General features: G+C 43.1%; 1 protein-coding gene across 10 annotated transcripts in view; it reads left to right on the plus strand.

Annotated features, from left to right (window-relative positions):
- Nucleotides 1-18,765, plus strand: part of OXR1 (oxidation resistance 1) — a 232,497-nt gene that overhangs the window by 26,076 nt on the left and 187,656 nt on the right. For all 10 annotated transcript variants that reach the window (XM_035125767.3, XM_088675819.1, XM_088675826.1 and 7 more), the window contains exon 2: nucleotides 17,072-17,154. In XM_035125767.3, the coding sequence (XP_034981658.3) occupies nucleotides 17,138-17,154 (17 nt within the window). In that variant the 5' untranslated portion in view covers nucleotides 17,072-17,137. The remainder of the gene's footprint in view (nucleotides 1-17,071; nucleotides 17,155-18,765) is intronic.

Here is an 18,765-nt window from a genome sequence, read left to right on the forward strand (position 1 = left end):
CTTGGAGCTCGGCTAGATTGTATCTTTTCATGACACAGAACCAAGTGTTTGACGGGAACAATTCATTTTGCTAAAAGGCAAGTGGGAGCTGTTCTCGGCTTGCGTGTAGTGGAGGGAAAATAACTATTTACTCTTTGCTGTGTAGTTCTATTGATTTCTTTTTCTTGGGTTTAAATAGATATATGAAAGAGGTCATCAGAGGGTTTGTATGTGGTTCTCCAAGCTGTTCATAAAATGTAGTTAGTGAAAGCTGTTCATAAATCATTCTTTAATATGCAGTGGAATAAAGTGGAATAAAGCTTGATTTCTTTTTGCGCCTTTTTATTGCCTCGCAAGGCCTATGCTTAATTACGGCCATAATAAAATTTAGCAGTGTAAAAGTGAGCAATATAAAAGGAACACAACAGTTTATTCTTTGTCATGACTACCAAGTATCCAAAGGGGTTTTCTTCTGATTCTCTTATTCAGTCGGAAGAAGGGGCAGGGAGGAACATGAAGTGCCTGAAACTAGTTTAGAACTTGTGGTTTTTAGAGGACTTGACCAAACTTTCATTAAACTGCCCCACAGCTACTTTGTGTCCTTGAAGGTAAAATCTCTCCCTTGCCTTGCTACATGTTCTTATGAATGATAGTACTTGGGTTTTTTTTAAATGAAATAATAATTAATAAGGCCTAATTCCTGCCTTACCACAGTGATCTGAATGTTGCTTCTACATAGCGGCTTTGTTGTTTTATTCTGGTGCGTGAGAGATTCACGCTGCTCATGCGGTCTTCCTTGCTAAATGCTTCTTTGTTTATTGTTGCTTTAGTGACATGCTATTACTCCCATTGTGGGACACGGATGGTGCTGTGGTCTAAACCACAGAGCCTAGGGCTTGCCGATCAGAAGGTCAGCTGTTCGAATCCCCGTAACGGGGTGAGCTCCCGTTGCTCGGTCCCAGCTCCTGCCAACCTAGCAGTTCAAAAGCATGTCAAGTGCAAGTAGATAAATAGGTACCGCTCCAGCGGGAAGGTAAACAGCATTTCCGTGCACTGATCTGGTTCTCCAGAAAGCAGCTTTGTCATGCTGGCCACATGACCTGCAAGCTGTACGCCAGCTCCCTCGGCCAACAAAGCCAGATGAGCGCCGCAACCCCAGAGTCGTTTGCAACTTGACCTAATGGTCAGGGGCCCCTTTACCCTTTACCTTTATTACTCCCATACCAATGTGTGGAGTGTAGGAACTGGGCTTTAGACAAGGAATTGCTTCACTCGACCAGATTATAGCTCCATTGTGCCACCAACTGTACCAACGTGGCAACTTTGGGTAGCTCACAAATGAGGCATGAGAGAGAAGGATATCTCTTGTTCCTAGACATCTAAATGTATCATTCTTGCCCCCAGCATTCAGGCACCCTTTCTTTTTGGTGTTACATTTAACCTTAATATTTCTAGGCTTAAAATGAAGGCCTCCCCTGCTCAGAAAACAAAACAGAAGCACCCTAATGAGGAAATTGGTTTATAAGAGGGGCATGCTAAGAAAGTGACCCCATTGCCACAGTAGGGGAATTAGTGGTGACCACCACAAGAAGCAACGGGTGAGTGGATGCGATTCTTAATCCCTGTTCAATAGTATGCCATATTCCAGCCACACAGAAATTATTTGCATGCATTTCTCACATTTTTTCATCCTTCATCCAGGCAAGTAAGTGGCGTTATCGGAGCTGAAGGACACATTCCCACCGGGCAAAAGCACTTGAGCAGGGTGCCCCGTGATTGGTGTGGCCAGGGGAGATAGAGAGGAGAGAGGAAGGCTGTGTTCCTCAGCCCTGCCCTACTGCCTCAGGCTTCAACATCAGTGGCTGCCTGGCACTTTATTTTAACAGGAGACGGGAGGGATTGAATCTGTGTCTTTCTGTATAGAAAACATGCTTTCTAACCCACAGTCCCTACCCACAGTTCCTTCCACACACTTCTCTTGCTAATGGATCATGTTTGGCACCACAGCAGGGGGGGGGGGCAAGTGCCCCCTGCAAACAAGGAGCTCCCCCCCCCCGCAGTTGCTGAACTCCTGCCATTAACATATGTTCTTTCAGAGATCTTAGCATGTGGGACACAATTCTCCCACCTATAATTATACCCTTTCTGTGCCCCCTCCTGATTTTCTTCCCCTGGTGCCACCACTACTCTGGATTGGAACTGATGGACAGAGTCAGGTTTGGATTGTACTGTTGTTTCCCAACTTGGGTCTCCAGCTGTTTTTGGACTACAATCCCCATCATCCCTGACCACTGGCTTTGCTAGCTAGGGATGATGGGAGTTGTAGTCTAAACACTAAACTATGTTTTAGACCTTCCAGCTGCTGCTCTCTGCAGTGGAGTTTGTTACTTTTCTAACAGAATTACGGATTTAAAATCCTAACTATCCCCCCCCCGCCCAACTTCTTAGTGTTTCTTGAACTGGAGCTGGGTAGCTGAGGTCAGCAACGTGCTTCTCCGAAATAGGCTGCGTTAACCTGCCCTTTTAGGGTTCTTAATTTTAACAAGGCATACTGCATAAAAGTAAAAGCAGAGTGCGTGGGAGGAATAGCTGTGAGGATCTTCGGCGTTCTGTTTCTCTCACTTGGAACCACGTACGTTGCCGTAGCACACATCAGCTGCGTGAGCCTATTAGCCGGCTTCGGTGTCAAAAGCTTCAATGGCAGAAGATAATGAGGAGAGTTCATTCACTCTGTGCAATTTTGCATCTATTCATAACCTCTTTGCTGGAGGTAGAAAGTGCTTCCCTTCATTATAGTGTATAGTGTTCAAAAGTAATTTCATTGATAAGGTCTGCGTTTCCGTCATAGTGCTCCTACATATATATGAGTCATCCGTAGCTTTTATTATTCCAAGTCGTTTAGCGGAAAATTTAACTCTGGGATTTTTGATATATTTTTTTTTGCATGTCCCTCTCCCTGTCCCTCATTAGGTCTTCTTTTCTCACATGGGGGGGTACACTGTCTCCCCATTTGGAAGTTCATTGTGATTCCCCCCCCCCAAAAAAGCATGTTGCTCTTTTCAAATTGCAAAATCTTAAACCAGCTGGATGAAATCTCAGTATACTAGTACATAGTATCCCCTCTTGGTTCTGGAGATCTGTGATTCTCTTTGCATTAACAACAGAGGTGATGTTTGTCCTTCTTTGCCTTTATCTTCAACTGCTGCCTACTTTTCCTGCTGTGCTTGAAAAGTGAATGAATAGATTTCCATTCCTAGGGAGGAACAAAATTGGTGGATCAAGTTCTGCCGTCCCTTTTTGCCCCACACTTTGACATCCTCTTGGACCTGTAGGTCAGCTCCTTGGAAATATAGATGACCAGTGGAAGGCTTACTCTGTAGTATGACTTGAATGGTCTAAGAAGGCACTGGATTTGAGGCCTCAGTCACTTCAGGGATATGGGTTTGAATCCCACAGCTGCCAGTCCATTGAGCGGGATAGGAAATTCCCCTGGACAGCTGCTGCCAGCCAGTGTATGCAATACAGACCTAGAAGAACCAGACTTGGTGCAAGACAGCTTCCTATGTTTATGCCAAAGTGGGATTTTTTTTTTACTCTCACATAATAATAATAATAATAATAATAATAATAATAATAATAATTTATTATTTATACCCCGCCCATCTGGCTGGGTTCCCCCAGCCACTCTGGGCGGCTTCCAACAGAAGAATAAAACAATTGATTAAAGATTAAAAGCCTCCCCAAACAGGGCTGCCTTCAGATGTCTTCTAAAGATCTGGTAGTTGTTTTTCTCTTTGACATCTGATGGGAGGGCCACTACCGAGAAGCCCCTCTGCCTGGTTCCCTGTAACTTGGCTTCTTGCAACGAGGGGACCGCCAGAAGGCCCTCGGTGCTGGACCTCAGTGTCTGGGCAGAACGATGGCGGGTGGAGACGCTCCTTCAGGTATACTGGACCGAGGCCGTTTAGGGCGTTAAAGGTCAGCAGCAGCACTTTCAATTGTGCTCAGAAACATACTGGGAGCCAATGTAGGTTTTTCAAACATGCATTTGTTCTTTGGAGCTCACCATTAGCAGTGAGTGTGGCAGTTCAGCTTCTTTCTTTTCTCCTAGGGATTCTCCCCCTAGAGGTAGTGAGATACAGCATACTCAGAGTAAATTCTCAGAATATGTATTTTGATAAATTTTAGCTCATGTCTAGCTAAAACAATAGAATCCTAGAATGGTAAGTGGGAAGGGACCCTGAGGATCATCTAGTCCAATCCCTTGCGAAGCAGGAATTTGTAGCTGCCCCATACAGGAATTGAACCTGCAGCTTTGGCATCATTAGCACCACGCTCTAACCAACTGAGCCATAACATAAGCATGATATTGCCGACAGACCCTCCTGGATATTCAGATCTGCGGAGGGTGTGTGTGCATCTTGGTAGTTCTACCTTCCTCAGAAGTTCAGGGGGTGGAGGTTGGCCCAGGAGAACCCCCTAAATTGTGGAATTCCCTCCCCTCAGAGGTATATCTGTCTTGTTCACTATACAGCTTTTGACGAATGCTGAAGAGGCGATGCAGCTTTTTACTCTTTGACACCTGAGATGGATGTCACCCTGTTCTTGTGACTTTAATCTGTTTTAACTGTTCTTAATCTTGAATTCTGAGTACAGTGGTACCTCGGGTTACAAACACCTTGGGTTACAAACACTTCAGGTTACAGACTCCACTACCCCGGAAGTAGTACCTTGGGTTAAGAACGTTACCTCAGGATGAGAACAGAAATCACGGCAGCAGCGGGAAGCCCCATTACCTAAAGTGGTACCTCAGGTTAAGAACGGTTTCAGGTTAAGAACAGACCTCTGGAACGAATTAAGTTTGTAACCAGAGGTACCACTGTAGTTCAACCCACCCTCTAATTACCTCTAATTACAGTTCAAGAAGGATACTGACAAGCTGGAACGTGTCCAGAGGAGGGCAACCAAAATAGTCAAAGGCCTGGAAACAATGTCTTATGAGGAACGGCTTAGGGAGCTGGGTATGTTTAGCCTGGAGAAGAAGAAGGTTAAGGGGTGATATGATAGCCATGTTCAAATACATAAAAGGATGACATATAGAAGAGGGAGAAAGATTGTTTTCTGCTGCTCCAGAGAAGTGGACACGGAGCAATGGATTCAAGCTACAAGAAAGAAGATTCCACCTAAACATTAGGAAGAACTTCCTGACAGTAAGAGCTGTTCGGCAGTGGAATTTGCTACCAAGGAGCGTGGCGGAGTCTCCTTTTTTGGAGATCTTTAAGCAGAGGCTTGACAGCCATATGTCAGGAATGCTTTGATGGTGTTTCCTGCTTGGCAGGGGGTTGGACTGGATGGCCCTTGTGGTCTCTTCCAACTCTATGATTCTATGATTCTACCTGATGGTGAAGGGCAGGTAATAAATTTAATAAAGACGACAGTGATGATGATGATATTGATAATAAGATGCAGAACAATGATGGTCAGAGGACAGTGCTCTTTTCCCAGTGCTGGAGATTGGGGTAGATGTGCTTGTGTAAGACTGTCGTGATGGTGACCAACTTGGGATGGTCTTTTAAAGGGTGTTAGTGCTATCCTCCATCAATGACTAGCAGCCATGTTGACTATGCTCTGCCTCCAGTATTGGGGATGGCTTGCCTTGGGATTCCAGTTGCTGGGAATCATTTTTGGGAAGAGTGCTGTTGGGCTTGTGTCCAGCTTGTAGGTTCCCCATAGGCATCTGCTTGGCCGCTGTGAGAACAGGATACTGGACCAGATGGGTTCTCTTCGGCCTGATCCTACAAACCCTTGTTATGAATAGTTTGGAAATGGCTGTCCAGGTTACACGTGCTAAGATGAGCCTGGAAATTAGCTCATGTGTGGCATATGAATTATAGAAAAGTGCCGTGACTAGACAGTTTACTTCTTAATGGAGTCTGCTATAGCAATAAAGTTCCTGCAGATGGACATTTTGTAATATAGTCAGACAAATTGTATTGCCGTTTATTAAAGCAGATTCTTCCGCAGGCTAGGGACAAGTTCAACACATTGATATTCTTCAAATTTTAATTAATAAGTGATGCTCACATTTATAATTTATCCACCTTTGTATATTGCAGAATAGGCCATGTGGGAACCCATGGAGTTTTCCCTGTAAATAGGAAATTTATAAATAGCATTTGATAATTACAGACTTATGGCTGAATGTACAGGCTGTGGCACTTTTCTGTAATTATGGACATGTGGTAATTATCAATAGAATCATTTAATTAAATGACTGCCCTTTTTTGTTAGGTTCTAAATGGAGAATGTAAAAATGTATCAATATGGCCCTTGCCCTACAAAATCCATTAGGCCCCAGGGGCTACTCGGAGCCTTGGATATGAACATTTTGAAAGACTACGTCTGTGCTACATATTTCATTTTCAGTGATGGGGAAACTGTGGTCTTCCAGCTGTTTTTCGACTACAATTCCCATCATCCCTGACCACTGGTCCTGATAGTTAGGGATGGTGGGTATTATAGTCCAAAAACAGCTGGAGACCCAAGTTTGGGAAACTTGGTGTACACAATACTTTGCTAGATGGACCAGTGCTCTAACTCTAGTTGGCCACTGTAAGACTAGGGGGCTGGACTATGTTCCTATGTTTGGCTCCACCCCCTGTGTGGACCGTGGTCTCTATGTTTACAACCTCATGCATACAGGGTTAAGATCTGTACATGCTTGCATATAACTGTACGTGCTCCAGATGTTCATGCTATACATGGTGGATGTCATGGAGCAAGCCAAGGCAATGTGCATGGCAAGCTGGTGTGTGCAGTGTTGAGAATGGGACTATTCAGAGCAGCAGTAAGCAGGTGCTAGGGTTGCCATATGCCCTCTTTTTCCAGGACACACCCTCTTTTTCATAGGTATGTAAAATGAGAGTTGTCATTATGATCCATAGTTAAAAGTAGAAGTCGGCAAATGTAAGCATAGCAAGATTCTAGTTTCTATTGACTCTGCCCAGAGCGGGAAGAAACCTCCCTTCCTCCAGAAGAGGGAGAAGAGGAAGAAGGACTAGGGGAAGGACTAGAAGAAGACGCATGCTGTGATTTGATTTTAGGGAAAATTCTGGAAATGACAGAGGAGAACTGCAATCCTGAAGGAAAGACTGCTGAACCAACAGAACTGAATTTTGAGACAGAAGAGGATGAAGAAGAAATCACTGTTTCACCGGTGGGAGAGGTGGAACAGGGAAGGGATCCGATTCAAAAGTCCCCCAAAAAAGGGAAAAACAAAAAGGTTGTTACCCCAGTGAGAGAGGGGGAGAACGAAGCATAGTGGGGGGCAGAAAGAGAATGAGATTGAAGATAACATGTTGGGAATACAGCAGGGGGGGAAGGGCTGAGCAAAGTTTAGACTGGGACAGAGCAGGAGTGGGGTGAGGAGGAATTGGGGTGATTTTTTATAGGTGGATAAAACACAGTTTGAACTCGGAAAGTATTAAGGAGCTGGCTGAAATCTCTGGAGACATCGATTCCAAGGAAAGGGGGTAGATTTGGTTTTGAGGGTGGGAATAAAAAGGGGGGAAAAGATTTTGAAAATTAATTATGAATATTTTTGGGTAGAGAATATTGGGTAATAAAGGTAAAGAGAAGTATGAAGGGTAAACGGTTAAAAAGAAGTTTTAAATTGGGAGAAAGAATGTAATTCTAGATTTGGAAACTGCAACAATGAGTTATTAATAAGGAACTCAAGAAGGGGAAATGAGGAAGTCCGAAATGTTTAGATTAGAAATTGGATAATATGATTATGTCTTTTTTATTTTTATGTGGTTTTCTTCTTTCTATTTTTCTTCCACTTTTCTATATAAAATGAATAAGAATTATTTAAGAATAAGGTCATGAATTGGGAGATAGGACGTAATTCTATGATGTTTAGCTAAGATCTAGAAATGGTAAGAGTTAATTATCAACAAAGACTGTAAGAAGGGGAAGTGAAGAAGTTTGAAGAGATAAGGTGTGATAATATTTTTTTTTTGGTTTTTGTATTTTTGTATTTCTTTTTTAATTTTTTCTTTTTCTCCTTTTCCTTTTTTTCTTTATGTAAAATTCAATAAAATTATTCAAAAAAAGAAAAAGAAACCTCCCTTCCTCCTTTGTTTCAGTGATCTAGTTCTTGCATACCAGGAAGATAGGCGAATTCACTCATTTTTACATAACTACACAAAGAACCCCATAAAAAGCTGCTAACCACTTTCACTCAGAACCAAAGAACAGCCTATTGGAATGCGAGTCAATATTTCTACATGTGCCTTGTGATCTTCAATAAATCTGTGCATGAGAACTTTGTGGAGTTTTGTTCAATGCTATCCAGAAGTCTCAAAGGGACGCAGGTGGCGCCGTGGTATAAACCACTGAGCCTTGGGCTTGCCAATCGGAAGGTCGGCAGTTCGAATCCCCATGACAGGGTGAGCTCCCATTGTTCAGTCCCAGCTCATGCCAACCTAGCAATTCGAAGGCACGTCAGAGTGCAATTAGATAAATAGGTACCGCTCCGGCGGGAAAGTAAATGGCGTTTCTGTGCGCTGCTCTGGTTTTGCAAGAAGCGGTTTAGTCATGCTGGCCACATGACCTGGAAAAACTCTGTGGACAAACATCAGCTCCCTCGGCCAGTAAAGTGAGATGAGCGCCGCAACCCCAGAATCATTTGCGACTGGACTTAACTGTCAGGGGTCCTTTACCTTTTACCTTTTATCCAGATGTTTCAGGACAGAGTACGACATACGAGTCCCAGTTGCCCGGTGAAGGTGGCTAAAATTTATGAGAGATCTGCAAATGCACTTGAAATTGAATCATAGAATCATAGAATCATAGAGTTGGAAGAGACCACAAGGGCCATCCAGTCCAACCCCCTGCCAAGCAGGAAACACCATCAAAGCATTCCTGACAGATGGCTGTCAAGCCTCTGCTTAAAGACCTCCAAAGAAGGAGACTCCACCACACTCCTTGGCAGCAAATTCCACTGCCGAACAGCTCTTACTGTCAGGAAGTTCTTCCTAATGTTTAGGTGGAATTTTCTTTCTTGTAGTTTGAATCCGTTGCTCCGTGTCCGCTTCTCTGGAGCAGCAGAAAACAACCTTTCTCCCTCCTCTATATGACATCCTTTTATATATTTGAACATGGTTATCATATCACCCCTTAACCTTCTCTTCTCCAGGCTAAACATACCCAGCTCCCTAAGCCGTTCCTCATAAGGCATCGTTTCCAGGCCTTTGACCATTTTGGTTGCCCTCTTCTGGACACGTTCCAGCTTATCAGTATCCTTCTTGAACTGTGGTGCCCAGAACTGGACACAGTACTCCAGGTGAGGTCTGACCAGAGCAGAATACAGTGGTACTATTACTTCCCTTGATCTAGATGCTATACTCCTATTGATGCAGCCCAGAATTGCATTGGCTTTTTTAGCTGCTGCATCACACTGCTGACTCATGTCAAGTTTGTGGTCTACCAAGACTCCTAGATCCTTTTCACATGTACTGCTCTCAAGCCAGGTGTCTCCCATCCTGTATTTGTGCCTTTCATTTTTTTTGCCCAAGTGTAGTACTTTACATTTCTCCTTGTTAAAATTCATCTTGTTTGCTTTGGCCCAGTTGTCTAATCTGTTAAGGTCATTCTGAAGTGTGATCCTGTCCTCTGGGGTGTTAGCCACCCCTCCCAATTTGGTGTCATCTGCAAACTTGCTCAGGATGCCCTCAAGCCCATCATCCAAGTCATTGATAAAGATGTTGAACAAGACTGGGCCCAAATTGGTTAAACATTTACTTATATTTCCAACACAAGATATGAAATATAAACACATAAGTGAAAAACTGGAGGGAATGGACATCAGACTAATAAAAAGAGAGAGAGACTCTAATAGGACAGAAAAGCCCTGCAGTGTTTGGGGGTAAAAAATTAATTGTAAAGGCTTGCCTAGCAGGATGAAGTATACATGATTAAACTAAACATGCCGCAAGCCACAAAATAATTAATTCATAAAAGGGAAGCCACAGTGTAAGAAGATTATATTAACAAGCTTACAAACACAATCCCAAATAAACAATGATATTAAATCCCACACAACAGCTAGAAGTTTTTGCAACCAACTGTTGACAAACTTGAGATACCATCAAATTTTTAGAGATTTTAGATAACTTTAGTTAGTAAATGTGATCTGGATACCCCCCCCTTCAAAAAAAAACCCCTCACTTCTGGAAGAAAGGCTTAAGATGAAGCTTAGAAGTTAATTGTGCTCCAAGCTGATATATATATATAGCCCCTCTGAGAATCCAAAATAAACAGCCTATCCCATCAGCACAGCTTCCCTGCATTAATACTGTTGAAAAGTACTAGGCAACTTGGACTACTGCAATGTGCTCTACATGGGGCTACCTTTGAAGGTGACCTGGAAACTACAACTAATCCAGACACTCTTTCCTGTCTCTTCTTACTTCCCCATATCAGACACCTATTATCCCTCTTGGCAAATTTTGTGCATCCTACTTGTCGTCATCCAAATTACATGACTTCAAACTACCCCTTATTTATTCATATCAATAAACTTGTTTGAAAGTAGAACAGGGTCTTCCCTTCATTTTCTTTCTTTTTTAATTTCTTACTTTCTTACTTTTAGTATCGCACCCTTCCCTCATTAGGAGTCTTTTTCTTTTTTTCATTTGCAGTTGTTGTGCCAGGCTCTCTAAATACAGCGGGCGACTTCTAGGGTAATTCATATGAGGGATACAATCTGCTGTTTTTGTTCTTGTTTTGCTTTCTCGCTGCATCTTGAAAAGGAATAAGTAATCATTTTATAAATTTATAGTTGTAGGAAAACATATATTTTAAATGCTGGGAACGGTTTCATAAGCTGAATTTCATGAGTCCTCCATGAGCTGGCTCAATTTTTAAATGGCCGAGTGATTTAAATGATTTTTGTCCTATCTTTCTCTTATGGAACTCAGGGTAGCACACATGCCAGACCCCTCCCCCCAGCAATTCTTTTAAAAAATAAATTAGACTAAGAAATACAGACTGGCCGAAAGTCACCTTCCCCCACCTTGGGGTTAAGAAAGTATTTAAACCCAAGCCTTGGTGATCCCAGATCAACACTTTAAGCCAGTGGTTTTCAGTGTAGCGGTCCTGACCCCTGGAGGGGGGCAGTGGGATTACCTAGGGGGCACGATGAGGCAAGGGGGTGGCACTGAAGTTGTAAATGACTGTCAGACTTTGAAAAGCTGGTCTCATTGGATCAAGTTTTGTTGATGAAATCCTTCTAATTGGATTTTGAATAAATGTGCAAATACTTTTTTATTGCTTTGAATTTATTCTTTTTTTCTTTGGCGGATCATGCAAATTGCTGTTTTGAATAATGATTTTTATAGACAGCACTGGGAATGAGTTTATGGAATCAAGGCAGCAGTGGCCCCCAAACGTTTGGGAACCACTGCTCTAACCACATGTACTGTACTGGGTCAAATATATGAATTAACCGCTGTTAATGCTCTTCCACCTAGTCAGCCGCATGAGTGGTAAAATGGCAAATAATCTAATAAAGCAATTTGGGACAAATCTCATGCCACATTTTGCTTCTCCATTAGCAGTGCTGTTGTCAAGTCAAATATGCCATCACCCAATTGAAAGTTTCCCCTATAAGGCAGGACGTATTAACGATTGTGTTGTTATCGGTGCTTTGCAAAGCTTTGTCTCACAAGCTGCCTTGAAATGCAACTAGATTACATCTATTGGCTACATCCCTGTCAGCTCTGATTGTCATCTTGTCAGGGGCAGTAATCTGATGGGTTAAGGGATGACCTGTTTCTTTATAAGCTCTTGTTATCGTTCCATTAGTCCAAATACTTGGCCAATAGGATGTGTTGCAGGGTGAGAGTGCTGTGTGTCAGTTAGTTGTGCATAAACACGTGCCCGGTATCCCATCAAGGCTGCAGTCCTGTACGCATGTACTTGGAGGGTAAGCTTCATTTAAATCAGACTAAGGAAGCTGCACCTCGCTCACTCAGAGTGGCAAGTCGTGGGGCAAGGTCTGGTTCTGAATTTGCATCTCTGTCTTACCTATCCGTAAGAAAGTAATGGGGATGAGCCTACCGATCTCTGATCTGTGGAGTGAAATACCAAAGGGCTCAACACACATTCAAACAACACAAAACATTGCTATGTTTCACCAGTTTCTGGAAACTCGATAACACAGCTGCTTAAGAAGCAAGTGATTCCAAACATCACAGACATTGCCTTGACTTGCACTCTCTCAATTGCCCATCTTCATGAGGGACCCCTGAGATTGGCAGAAGTACAGAAAATCTTTACTGGGATAGAAAGCTATGAAATGGCCTAAAAAGGACTTAGTGGTCTCAGTGACCGCAGAATAGATGGTACCTCGCAAGATGAATGCCTCGCGCAACGAAAAACTCGCAAGACGAAAGCGTTTTGCGATGTGTTTGGTGACTTGCAAGACGAAGTATTTTTTGCGGTTTGGGTTTTTTTTTGGTCACAGCAAACCGCGCTTCGCAAGACGAAATTACCACAAGATGAAGAGACTCACAGAATGAATTAATTTCGTCTTGCAAGGCACCACTTTACTGACTTAGGCCCCATCTGCAATGTACATCTAAAACAGTGGTCTTGAATTATTATTACTATTACTATTACTATTATTATATTAATAAATTTGTATACCACCTTATACCTGCAAATGCTTGGTTCTGAAATATTTTTCTCTGGGCCATGTTTTCAGAATAAAAATTTGCTCGTGTCACACCAAACTTTTTATTGATAAGAAATACAGTACATTAGAAAACACAACTAGGATTGTCCTTGGTATCGCTTGATGTTTATGCTTTCATTTTGAAAAGCTATCTATCCATCTCTTACAACAGATAGATAGATAGATAAATAGATACTAGGTAAAAGGTAAAGGTAAAGGACCCCACTTAAGTCCAGTCAAAGGCGAACCTATGGGGTTACGGTGCTCATCTCACTTTCAGGCCACAGACAGCTTTCCAGGTCATGTGGCCAGCATGACTAAACCGCTTCTGGTGCAACCGAACACCATGACAGAATCCACAATGCACGGAAACGCCGTTTACCTTCCTGCCGCAGCGGTACCTATTTATCTACTTGCACTGGTGTGCTTTCAAACTGCCAGGTTGGAAGGAGCAGGGACAGAGCAATGGGAGCTCACTACGTCGCGGAGTGATACTATTTTGTGATACCGTCGCGGGGTGATAGCATTTTGATACTACACTAAACTGAAATATTTAAATGTTTCTTTGATTGTCCTTGAGAATCTTCCTGCCACACTTGCCATCCCCTCCTGGTACGGCAGTGTGGTGCGCTGCATCCTTTGAGAACCACGGATTTCAATCAATATGCTACCACTTTAAGCAGTCACAGGTTCCCCCCGAAAATCATGGGAGCTGCTTTCCATTGGCAATTTTCATTTATGCAAAGAAACTAGTGTCAGCTTTTCCACAGACCTGTACACACCCATCTTTTCTGAAAAATTTTCTGGAGTTGGAAAATTACTCTCAAATCCCAGTTGGTGGCCATTGGGAGTAAAGGGTCTGAGTGAATTGGTGTTTCTATCTCCCACGTCAGCCCTGCAGGTACATAAGTAGAGAATGTCTCCGGAGGAAGAAAAGTAGGCACATTGTAATTGAGGCCACATGTCGGGGGTAAGAGTAGAATAATGACCAACACACAAAGGATAATTTCTGGGGAAGGAAACATTTAGAATGGGAGTTATGTGTGTGTGTGTGGAGGGTTAGGTTATGTAAGTAAGTATTAACAATATATGTAATGCACTGACCTTAATCTAGTGTGAATACTGGACAGCTTGCTTTGGTGTTCTGCATTTGTAGAGGGTGGGTCAGACAGGCAAATTCTGGAGGTAAAAATGGTGGGAGCCTACTTCTACTCCTTGCTGTGCAAGGATAATCTCTGCAAGGAGGTGCACATTTAATTTATTGATGGAGGGAAGCAGGAGAGCTCTGTATTCTCTTTCCACAGAAAGTAAGAGAAACTGTGACGATAAATCACAGAAAACTGGAGAGGCCAAGATGAAAATGTCACTGCCCAAACACAGAGTAATGAAATATACAGCTGGAATTTTGTTCGTTTTTTTCTTTTTTTAAAAAAAAGAACGGCTGCTTCATCTGCTAGAACTAACAAGACATTTTACCTGGCATGACATCAAAATGGTTGTGCCAATGTCATGTTCCCTAAAGCGTTTCCCAAACCGAGGAAACTTCTTTCTTTAAGCCGAAATCTTTCAGTCAAATGTAACTTAATCGGAGAGTATTTTTAAGAAACAAAAAACCATTTGCTTAGAGATTCTGCATTTCTAAATGTCTTCTGATAGCTATATTTTCTTACAGGGAGAGGCCACTTGAATATATTTGTGTTGCGAGAGCAATTGACGTATGGGAGTAGAGCTGAGCCAGAATCTCTCGGTATTCTGAGAAAATTTCCATGAAAAATAAGGTCACGTAGCACAGCAGCATTACATGAGCAAACGGCTCCCAGGGCAGTTGCACGGACACTGAGGGGTGCATGTCCTGGAGGGGTGGGGTGCATTGGGTGAAGGAGCTGGCTGCTGGCGAACCCCACTGGCGAACCTGCTTCACGCCCCTTCAAAAATCTGCACTCGGGGCCATGGCCCCCCAGACACTGCCCACGCCACGCCCCTGACTTAGCAGAATCTTCTCTAAATATTCTCCACCATTTTCTCCCCATGATGTCACGGGATGACACTTGATCTGGGCTATTTACGGAGGATGCAGAATGATGGCCAGACTGTCAGTGCATAACTCAAAACTCAAACAAAGGATTGTGTTTGAACAGGGATTCATTCCCCGTGTGCAGTCATAGGTTTATTGTCTGTCATATGACTGTATGTGTTTTCATTCCACAGGAATGAGAAGTGACGTAGACAGGATGTTTGTCTTTCTGTGTTCCTGAAGTGGAACTGTTGTTCTTTGTTCTTTCTCTTTGCTGCCTGATGCTAGTGCTCCGTATGTGTTTATGTGTAAATAAAGTAGATTAGCCAAATGCTGGGCTACTGAGTTCTGTTACGCAACTGCGCAAACCTCTGTGGATCCCGTGAGTGTGCTGATGTCTTCTGGCATCAGGCGCTGTGATGTTCGGGCTGGAGAATGCTTAAGAAGCTCCCAAACGGATCGCCCAGAGGGAGAGAACATGCCAGCCGGGCATGTGTCTCTGCCAAGGTTCTACTTGTGAGTAGGATGCCTCCTGACAGGTTCCACCCTTGGTGTCTCCAGGAAGAGCTAGGAGAGATTTCAGCCTAAAATCCTGGAGAGCTGCTGCCAGTCAGTGTAGACAATACTGCCTCAGTATTGACAATGTAGACAATATTACCTCAGTATTGAGGTAGATGGACCAATGGCCTGACTCAGATTCCCATGTTCCTATGTGCTACTGTTTTGAATTGCATTGGCAATGAACCCCCCCCCCACCTTTAAAGGAAAAAAAGAAAGTTGCTGGTCTATAGCCACTGCTAATGGCAAGCCCTGTTCCTGGGAAGCTATTGAAGAATATCTCCTCCTGCTGGATAAATTTTCTGAAATGGTTCTCAATCCCAAATTTATCTGCCCACAAAACAGCATACAGAATTGCGAGAGGAAACAACTGTGATTGAATGAATTTAAGGCTTCCTTTAAAGCTTTTTCAAGCTTTGAGTCTGAGCGGGCACATGTAAAATAGTTGAATCACAAAGCTCCAGCCGCACAACTGATACACACAAAAACCCTCAGTTTTTTTAGTTCAATTAGATGCTGAGCAATTGCACTACTGCCTGGCTCAAAGGTCGCATGTATCTTTGCAAGAGAGATGGGTTGGGAGAAAAGCAAAAGAAAACGGCTCTGCCTCGGGTGACACCCCCCCCCACCCACCACCATTATAGCGCTGGCCTTTCTTAAAAACATCTTTGTAGTGATTGCTATGATTTTCTAAAGTTATAAGTATTGGCGAAGCATTTTTGAATACATGCTGTATAAATGTTACGTTTTATTATTATGTCAGGTTGTTTGAGTGAGGTCCACCCTGTGGGGGTTTAGATATTTAACACATTTACAGTATTTATTGATTCAGAACATTTGAAAACTGTTTTACTCCAAGGTTCTCTCCCAAGTTGCGTAGAAGTGCAATTTATACATAAACGATGAATGAAATACAAAAAAACCCAAAAAACCAATATGCATAAAAACAGTATTAAAACTAAGTTAAAATCTAAAACAAATATAACTGGTTATGTGTCTGGGTAGATTTGCTGAAACAGAAAAGCTATCAATGGGCATCTAAAAAAGTACCGTGTTTCTCATATTATAAGACATGTCTTATATTTATTTTTTCCTCAAAAACACACACTATGGCTTATTTTCAAGGGATGTCTTATTTTTTTCCTCCTCCTCCTGCCGCGGCCGGCATTGCTGCTGCGCCTATCACTATGTCTTATTTTTTGGGTATGGCTTATATTCCTTGAATGCTTAAAAATCCTGCTATGGCTTATTTTATGGGTATGTCTTAAAATATGAGAAACAGGGTATAGCAAAGGTGCCTTCCTAATGACAACAGGCAGGGAGTTCCAGTGATCAGGTGCTGCCACACTAAAGGAATAACTCCTTGCAAATGTGGAATGAACATTGGGTGGCACTTGTAGAAATCCAAGCTCCACAGATTGAAGTGATTGAATAGGCATGTATGGCTGGGCTAACACTAAAAACCTTGTTTTTACGTTCATGGGTGTTAATTTTTTTGGCATCCATTGGATAAAATGTTTGACACTCATTCACTGTTTACCTTATTATCTTCAACCTCATTTGTCCACATTACCATTTTTTTTCTCCTTAACCTTATGCTCCATCAATTTATATGGCTGAAAACATTTTGCATGTTTTTGTAGAAATGCCTGGTAGGCAGCGTGACCTTACTCCTCAAGGTCGTGTAAACCATGTTTACTGGGAAATATTTATTCAAGGTGGTAGGTAATGCCAGCTTATCTGCTTAACCTGAAGTTTTCATGTCTTTCCCTCCCAACCAGGCCGCCAAGAACAAGACAGGTTTGAGCACAGATTCCCCATAAATGTGAAGCAAAACGCCTGACATTATGTTTAGCACTAAAAGGTGAGTACCTGTCGTTTCTCACCTCCCTCTGTCTTTTTTAATCCATCCAGACAATATACAATGAATGCATTTGTTCAGGAGAGCTTGTTGTGGAGCATATGAACATGTACACAAGGACTGCATTGCAATTGTTGTTGTTTGTCTTTAATTTGGGGGATGAAAGAGCGCCCACTTGCTTAGTCACCAAAATGAACTGGGCTGCTTAAGAGTTAAAGTCAAACACTCAAAAAACTCCTGACAGTTTTTTAAGCAATCAACTGCAGCCCTTGAGAAATCAAAGCCCTTCTTTCCTTTTCTGCTCTTCCACCTCTGCTGGTTCTCTCCCTTCCCCTAGGAGGAAAGTTAATAGGTAACAGGCAGGTGATCAGGTGGGAGAGCCCCTCTGTAGTAGCATATGTACACCTAGCGCCATTGGCAGAGCGTATACGCCTGCTGCCTGGGGCGGGCACGCAGGGCGCTTCCCCTCGGGGTGCAGGGCACGGAGGGAGCTCACTGCAGCTCACTGCAGCCCAGCAGAGCAGCGGCAGTTCTCTGCCACTGACTCTTCAGTCCTCCCCCAGGTCAGACCTGACCTGGGTGCAGAGTGGCAGTGGAACTGTGGTTTGGTGCCAGGAAGCTGCCTTGACAGCTCCTGCATGTACGCCGCCCAGCCCAGCCGAGGAGAGAGGCTCTGCCGCCAACTCTCCTCCACTCTGATTGTGCCCCTTGACCACAGAGCCCATGGTCCCTGGCAGGAAATAATGTTCAGAGCCCAAAGCCTCTCCTCAATGTGTGCCATTTTCTTCCGAGCCTCGTAAGGACTTCCCCTCGTTGTTGGCAGCCAGTGCCATCCCTTGGAGAGGTTGTAAGAAGGCAAGTAGGTGGGAGGTGACCTGAGGACAGGCTTAAGGTTGCCCTAGTAGACCATCTTTCACGGGTGCTTCGGATGAAAAAGGCCATTTTAAGTAGAGCAAAATTAAAATGCTCTATAAAGAGAATTAAAAGTTTGGGCTTGCTCTCACAGGAAATCTGAAAGTGTAATATCATAGTGGCATTTACAATGTGAACAGACTCTACGTATCTCATCGCAATCCCTTTTTCCAGCATAGAACTTGTTCCCTATGGCCAGCTTGGCAGGCAAAACACTGTGGTATGAAGCATATTACCTGCTGGCCACAAGTTTGCATTTGGTGAATCATCTCTGCCTACTGAGACCTGAGAAACTTTGAGAATAACTCTGTCATACTTTGAGGTCATAATCAAGGAAAAGAGCTGGTTATATATAAAACAAATACATACAAACAAGCTGTAACAAAAAATAGGTGATGCGCCTATTTTTTGAGCTTTGTTTCTTTGTTAAACTCATAGTTTTAGGGCAGGTTTAAATGGCCCATGTTCAGAATACATATCTTGACTTAATAAACTCATATATGTATAAGCCTTAGGACCATTCTGTCCCTGCACCATCACCTCTTCCCTCTTTTTTCAGTGATTAACCCAGGAAGTTCACAGGTACACAGGAGGGATTGTGGGAGTGGCTGGGTGCAGGGATAGCAAAGAAGGATGTCAGAAAACACCAGAGCGATCAGTTCTGGTGCTTTAATAAGGAAAGGTGTAGACTTACAGCAAATC

Source organism: Zootoca vivipara, chromosome 8 (genome assembly GCF_965207765.1).
Source record: "Zootoca vivipara chromosome 8, rZooViv2.hap1.1, whole genome shotgun sequence".
In the NCBI taxonomy this organism is placed as follows: domain Eukaryota; kingdom Metazoa; phylum Chordata; class Lepidosauria; order Squamata; family Lacertidae; genus Zootoca; species Zootoca vivipara.